The sequence below is a fragment of the Carlito syrichta genome, unplaced genomic scaffold (genome assembly GCF_000164805.1).
Source record: "Carlito syrichta isolate Samal-C Ts95f unplaced genomic scaffold, Tarsius_syrichta-2.0.1 Scaffold312124, whole genome shotgun sequence".
Lineage (NCBI taxonomy): Eukaryota > Metazoa > Chordata > Mammalia > Primates > Tarsiidae > Carlito > Carlito syrichta.
This window is the reverse complement of record NW_007256220.1, coordinates 148,635-156,294: the sequence shown is the minus strand read 5'-3', so window position 1 is coordinate 156,294 and position 7,660 is coordinate 148,635. Positions and strand designations below refer to the sequence as shown.

Below are 7,660 nucleotides of genomic sequence, written 5' to 3'. Positions count from 1 at the left end.
AGCCAGGGTGCTTTTCCGTGGGGGTTGGGAGTCTTCACAGGTCTGCAGATGTTGCGGTGAAGACTCGAGCCCTGGAAGACGCTCGCATCTGGGCACAACGGACGGAGGTGCTGGCTCCTGCACCCAGGGTGGCCTCTGTGTCAGGACCCCTGGCAGATATTTAAGGGAGACCTCACTGGCTCCCCCACCTCTGAGGGAGGCAGGATGGAGTGACGTCAGGTCAGCGCTGGGAAGAGGTCATCAATAACTGGGCCTGGCCACAGAGGGAAGAGGACAGCCCTGATAAGCGGAACTGTGTGGACACGGCCTGCCTCCCACAGGAGGCCCTGCAGGGAAGCCTTTCCTGGGCTGGCGTGGACTCACTGGGGCCAGAACTGAGGGGCAGCTCAGTCAGGAAAACCTGCAGAGCCTCCACCCAGCAGGAGGACGCTGACCTCCCCGGGCATCCCTCTCTGGAGGGAAGACGGTGGCCGTGCTGACCTGGCCATGTTTCAACTTCAATCCAAACAAAGCAGGCAGTGACATTTAACGTGTCGCAGGCTTTGCAGACTACTGACCAAGCCGGCATTTCCACCAAGGTCCTGGCATGCCGATGGTGCTGGCCAGGGACCCGCTTCCGGGAGCAGCAGCCCAACCAGGGAAGGACACAAGGCCTGTGTCCTGCTGCACCTCTGCCCATTTCTGAGTGACTGTTGAGACCCAGGCATCGCTCCCCGAGCACAGATGGGGTGGCCGCAGGACGCACACAGCTGATGCTTGGGCCGTGCCCTAGTGTGCGGGATGCTGTCCTGAGTGCTTCACAGGAGCTGATTTAGAGTCGCCACCCATCATGAGGCAGCTGGGGGTATTGTCCATATTTTGCGGAGAGAAAACTGAGGTTCAGACAGCACTAACTTACCCCAGTTTAGCGGATATTAAATGACTGTGCTGGGGCTTCGCAGTGTCTCCGCCAAGGCCAGAGTGTGTGGCTAGCCCCAGGCCTCTCTTCAGGCGTGTAGACTCGGTTGCTCCCAGGCAGGAGAGGAGCCAGGGCCTTCTCGAATGGAGAGACATGGATTATTAAACTCCCAGCTCAGGTCTCCTTTTTCCTGGGCTGCACCTTCCTGTTGAAGGCACGAGGATGGCCGGCTCACACCCGGGCCAGCTTACACCCAAGGCCCCACCAGGCCGGCTCACCCCCAAGGCCCCCACCAGGCCGGCTCACAGCCGCAGGCCCTATGTCAGCCCAGCCGGGCCTCCCAGGGCAGTGTTGTGAGGACTGCTCTCCAGTAGGAAGCAGACCGACAACAGCAACTAGCGTTCTCTCTAGGCCTGTGTTCAAGAACAAATGGAGGCCCGCTTGCCCCAGAAGGAGCATCCCCTGGAGGGCCCCCGAAGGCCGGGGCCGAGAGTGTCCGGCCGTGCCTTTGCCTGAGCCTCCCTGGTCCCCCTACTTCGGTGGGATTCCCGTGGCTTCCCTCCAGGACTCTGGTGAACATGGCCGGGGGTTGCCTCACACTGTTTGAGCCTGACCGCTCTGTGAGAAGACACTCCTCACCCCACGAACTGAGTGAGCTCTCCTGGGCCGGCCGTCATGGGGAGGGTACCAGCCCTTGCGCTTCTCATGTCAGAAGTTGCAAGACAAGCCTCGGAGAAGGATTTTCTAAAAGGCTTCTGGTTCTGGAAACACTCTGGAAGGTTTTCTTTCAGGTGAATAGCAAGGGCGAGACGGACACACAGTCATAGCACACGCAGGTCCACAAGGAAAGTGCCCTGGCTTCTGCTCCAGCAGCTGTGGTGTCTGCGTGGTGGGGCATGTGGGGCGGGTGAGCGAGCGTCCGCCCCACAGAAAGATGACCCATCCCTTGGGGGTCTTAATGGCTAGTCTGTCCGGTAGAACTAAGAAAGCTGGTGGAGGCGGCATGGAGTCTCCGAGAGCTCCGAAGACGGGAGGAGCACTGGACACTGTGAGGTGCGTCCAGAGCCTGGGCCTCGCCGCTGAGTCTGGGACACCATTTCTCTCTAGTCCTCTTCCCTCCTCCTCCTCCTTTCCTTTGCTGTCACGGGTTGGGCTGAGCCACTCATCAGATGTTTGGCACGGCCCCTGCCCGCCTATGTGGCTGTGGCTTCTGATCGACACGCAAGGACACCACGGCTCAGAGCCAAGTGCCTTGCCTGGAGCAGGTGGGGGAAAGGTGGTGTGAGGCTCGCCTGGCCTCCCAGCCCGGGCCTCCCAGCCCTGCCTCCCACTGCCTCCAGGCTGAGCCTCGCTGTTCTGTGTTCCCAGGGACAGGATGAGGACGTCGGTGAACGTCGTGGGCGACTCGTTCGGGGCCGGGATCGTCTACCACCTGTCCAAGTCTGAGCTGGACACCCTTGACTCCCAGCACCGTGGGCACGAGGACATCGAAATGACCAAGACGCAGTCCCTGTACGACGGTCTGAAGGACCACCGGGGCAGCAACTCCAGCCAGGGCGTCTACACCGCGCACAACTCCGTCGTGGCAGACGACTGCAAGGTACCCCTCCCCTTCATGGACATCGAGACCTGCATCTAGCCACGCATGCGCCCACTGCTAACCACAGCCGCAAAGCCTGCATGCGTTGTTGTCCGTCTGTCCTTCGGGGGCCGTGCGCCAGCGCTCACGTCCCAGGCCATCTAACTGTGTCTAACACGGCGGGAAGGTGGAAGCAGCCACTCTGGCCCCCCCACCCCCGCCCGCCCAGTCGACGCGTCCGATTGGGGTTCTTGAGTGTTTTGCCCAAGCACGCGTGGCTGCCAGAGTGAGGGCTTTCCAGTATTCTATTCCGCAAACAAGACACCAAGGGAAAACTCTAGCCTTATTTGTTTTTTGCGGCACGAGTGTGCCTATAAATTGTGCCCACGTGACTTTGTACCACTGTCTTTCCCCTAATTATTTTTGCGGGAAGGGTGAGTTTTGACCTGGGAGTCGCTGCTTCCAAAGTGGGTGATGAGTTGCAGCTGAGGAGTAGCGATCCTTCAGGACCGTCCCCAGGGATGCTTTTTAGAAGCACCACGTCTCACACAGCACGTGGCAGCGCCATCTTCCCTGCAGCGCGGATGTTCTGGGCTCTCCTCCAAGGTGCTGGGCGCTAAGTCTTCAAGCCTATGGGCTCTGTCTCGCCTTCACTGTCACTAACTCGGCATTGTCAAAGTCAGAGTGTCATGACCAGAGTGAAGCAAACTTGGACAAACCCTGGTGGGTGAGCAGAGTCAGTCGGGGGGTGGTGTGCCAAAACGCTTCCTCTCGGCAGCTGTGGACACTCCAAAGCCAACACAGACACCTGGCTCCTTTCTGACTTCTGTTGACAAGGTCCCAGCTAATCAGGAATGTCTTCCTGTCACTTTGGGTCGCTCCCCATGCACACCAGGGCTTCTGCCAGGCACTGAGGGTGGCACAGGAGCAGCTCTCTTCATGGGGCCAGAACGTAGCTTGAATTCTGGCAGACTGGCGTCTTCTGCTTGGCCCCTCAACGTCGGGCACGTGGGTGCGTGCACCAGGTTCTGAGATGAGTTAGGGAGGGAGCCCCCATCAGGAAGCAATCGCACACATGAGCTCATGGGTGACGTGAACACGAGTCAAATGGTTAGAAGCACAGAGGCCCCCAGAGCACATCATCCGTTCTCCTGGAGGGTCGGTGCCCCCACACCCACGTGGACATGCGGGGAGTCCTCATCAGAGGTCACTGTGGCCCCACCGGGGTCAACATTCCTGAAATCGCTCTCTGCTCTGTCCCAGGCAACAAGCACCTGCCGTGTGCCTTGTCAGGGTTGGTGGACCGCCCCCCCGCAATTCCATGACATCCTGTGCTTTAATCATTCAAGTATTTATTGAGCGCCTGTGATCTAAGAAGCCCTGATTTGGCGTTGGGTGACAGCAAAAAGAGTCTGCAGTGTTGTAGTGAAGATAAGGCTTGAATGCAAATTATTGCCGTATAGGGAACAGAGCACAAAACAAAACGAAACTGCCATTTTTAAAAGTCTCACAATTGAACATAGGAAGAGTCTGGGTGGTTCCTGCCCCGGCCCGCTCGGAGCTTCCTAAGAGGCTTCTGGACATCATGTGGGCCACGTTTAGAAGAGAGGGTGTATAGGTTTGGAGACAGTTTTAGATTTCAGACTTCCTGGGTTGTTGTTTTCTTCTTGAAGGACGTCAAACCCATCAGGATACATTTGCTTTATTTTTCAAAGCAAAGTATTTCCGACTTCATGGGGATGTGCCTGTGAATTCCCCCTGCCAGAAGGAAGTGAGCCACGAGAGGGACTTTGCTCTGACTCACACTGCCATGTCCGCGCCTGAGACAGCGCCTGGCGTGTGGGGGGCTCGATACGTATTTGCTGTCTATGTCCTCCTAGGCCTTTACTCTTTGCATGCTTTTGATGGACAGCCATGGCGGTGGTGGCTCAACCCCTGTGTAGTTGGCCAACCAGCTCCTGAAGACTCAAGGACTGATTAGCATGCGAACGGCCACCCTCACCCAGCTGGCCAGGAAGATGAGGAAATGGCCCCCCGGGTTTAATAAGACTCCAGTGTTTGCATGTTCAACAAAGTGACTGGTTCAGCCCAGGGAAGGTTCTGGGTCCCAGCCTTCGCTGGAGAGGCATGTTGCCTCTTCTCAGTGAGCGGAGGCTGTGAAGCTGAGGGGTGAACACTCACCCACCTAGCCACTCCTCTGAGCTTCCTTCGGGTCAGCGTTCGGTCTCACTGTTTCTCACTTCTTAGAGGCCAGCACTTACTGCCAACGCCATCCCCTCCTCCCTGTCACCCAGGGGCTGGAGTGGGCAACAATGGGGTGGTTCGAGGTGGAGTCCACTTTCCTTAGCCCAGGGAGGGAATGCCAAAAAAGCTGCCATCTGGCACTTTTGAAACAGGCCCTAGAATTTACAAACAAAGGCAGACCTCGAAGCCCCGCCCCCAAGCCCTCCGGGCCTTCCCGGGCTCCACACAGTGGCTGATGGCTCATCCCCAAGAACCAAGGGCACGTTGGAGGTCACAGCAAATGGAGGCAGACAGTCTGTCCCTGGCGGTCCTTCCTGACAGTTCACTGAAAGGGAGACAAATTTGCTGCCGCTCTGGTTGAAACGTTAACCATGGCAAGCACCACTCTGTCGTGCCAGTCTCCACGTCCAGACCCTTGCCTGGGGTGGCTGTGGACGCCACACCGCTTTTCCGCTTTCAGCGTGGTGACTGCGTGGGGGCAGCCGTGGCTAACCGCATGACCTTTCCTAGAAGGTGGGGGCTGGCGGGGACTGCAGGAGTGTGTCTTCCCACTGGCATGGCTCGCGGGGCACTGGGTCTCTATTCCTGGCATGCTGTGTGTTCTCTGATGCATGAGCTCACGTGTGCCAGGGTGGGAGGAGGTCAGATTTCTTTCCAACCTTGTGCGTTTGTCATGTCTCCACGTTCTAATGCTTCCATAAATCCAGTCTCTCCATTGTGTGGAATGTCAGTCGTGGGTTTGAGTTTGCACGTGACCTTGAGGACAGACAGACAAAGGTAAGCTAGGAAGCCCCTAGAAGGGGGAAGGGGGAGACCTTCCTGCCCTGCGTGAGGGTTAGCTCACTTTCAGACAGAGAAGTGTGATCTAGACAGTCTATTCAGGTGTCTGTTTTTTCCTTTGGTGGGGTAGGTTGGAGTCTCTCTCCATTGCCCAGACTAGAGTACAATGTCACAATCATGGCTACTACAGCCTCGACCTGCTGGGTGCAGGCGACATCCCACCTCAGCCTTGCAAGTAGCTGAGAATATAGGCGAGCACCACCACACCTGGTTAATTGTTTACTGTATTATAGAGATGAGGTCTCACCATGCTGCCCAGGCTGGTCTTGAACCCCTGGGCTCAGGCAGTCCTCTCGCCTCGGTCACCCAAAGTGCTGGGATGACAGGCTGAGCCACCTTACCTGGCTTATATTCATTTATAAACATCTGCATTGGAATGACTTAGCCATCCACTGCCCCCAATGTCAGGCTGAACCCTCCATTTCTCTTTAATTTCTCAACCAGGATGACTTACTGGCAGAGGCTGACACCATGAGTTCTGCTTTTTCTTTTCTTTTTTTTTTGAGTTGGAGTCTCACTCTGTCACCCAGACTGGAGTGCAGTGGCCGCTCCCGGCCACCGCAGCCTCGACCCGCTGGGCTCCGGCAATCCTTCCACCTCAGTCTTCCAAGTAACTGGAACTACAGGTGTGCACTACCACGCCCGGCTAATTTTTGGATTTATTGTAGAGATGAGGTTTCGCCAAGTTGCCCAGGCGGGTCTCGAACTCACGGGCTCAGGCAATTCACTCACCTTGGCCTCCCAAGGCGCGGGATTACAGGCTGAGCCACCGAGCCCGGCCGAGTTCTGCTTTTTCAATTGGTCGCATCTGAGATCCGCCCAGCCTCACCACAGCTGGACCTTCCGCATGTATGAGCAGAGCCGTGGCTGGTTCTGGGCTCTCTCGAGGTTGTCTGGAGGGGCCCACAGGCACTGGGCTCCCTGTGACAGGCCAGTGGGTAGTTGACACCCCCCGGCCTTGAGAGCATGGTGGAAGTCATTCCCCAAATTGCAAAGGATCTGTGGCCTCTCGAACCCTACCTTGCCAGCTATGGGGACTTTTTAAGCTCACACATCACAGTTGAAAACCAAGCGATTCCCCCAGAAGGGACCCGATAAAGCGACGATCAGCCGTGTGGCGTGGACTGGTGCCATCCACACGACCGCAGGCTTCGTCCAGGCTCAGCCGTAAGCCGGTGTCACTGGGGTCGTTTCAGGTGACTCTGGCAGCCAATGGGAAGTCGGCCGACGGCGGTGTGGACGAGGAGCCATGGAAACGGGACAAGTAGGCTGGGCCCTCGCAGATTCTCGATAAAGTCCCCGGCGTCTCTTGTGGTCAAAGGTGACATAAACAGCTTTCCGTCAACAGGAATGTGTGTCTACTTCTGTGTTTCCTTAACCTGCTAACTGAGGTTCAGCGGGCACGCCATCGGTGGGCACAGCGCTGTGTCCCCGCCACGTCATGCTTCATAACCGTCTAACGTCTCACCCATGCCATCGTCTGCTCTGAGGTGCTGGAGGGACCCGTTTGCACTGAAGACACTTTCGGCTGCTCCCCGTCCTCCCACGATGCAGAGATGCAGACGCCCATGTCCCCGGGGCGCGCCTCTGTGGCTGGGCACGCTCCAGGGATATGGGGCGGCACACACATGCTCGGGCTGTCATCCTCAGCGTGGTCCCTGCACTTTGCGGTGGCACGGACAAGAGTCCTGCTGGAAGCTCGAAAGAGCAGCCCCCGGAATGCCATGTGGTGCTTGTGCGTGGGGAGGGTCGAGGCTAGTGCCCTCTGGGGACCCCGACGACGTGTCTTGTATATCCCCTAAGTCGGGTGTCTCCGAGGGTCTCAGTGGGAGCCGTGCACTGGCGGGTCATGGAGCCCTTGCATCCCACCTCCCTGGCCTGTCAGTGGGAACGCCACTGACCCTCCAAGGGTGCTTCAGAATCTGCTCTGCACTTGCTCATGGACAAGGAAGTTTCCCATGGGACACCGTGTAGATTGACAGAGGCAGGAGCACGGGCTACATGAAGCAACCCAGTATAAATGCTCAGTTAGATGAGTCTGGTCTGCAGTCACCGGGTTAGTTAGTTGAGTTTGGTCTGCAGTCACCCTATGGGACATC

At 57.5% G+C, this 7,660-nt stretch overlaps 1 protein-coding gene across 1 annotated transcript in view; it reads left to right on the top strand.

The window, feature by feature from the left end:
• SLC1A2 (solute carrier family 1 member 2) overlaps positions 1–6,912 on the top strand; it is a 32,290-nt gene extending 25,378 nt beyond the window's left edge. Inside the window, exons 9-10 of the mRNA XM_008069580.1 lie at positions 2,267–2,498; positions 6,758–6,912. Coding sequence (XP_008067771.1) covers positions 2,267–2,498; positions 6,758–6,829 — 304 coding nt within the window. The 3' untranslated portion in view covers positions 6,830–6,912. The remainder of the gene's footprint in view (positions 1–2,266; positions 2,499–6,757) is intronic.
• The last annotated feature ends 748 nt before the right edge of the window (positions 6,913–7,660 follow it).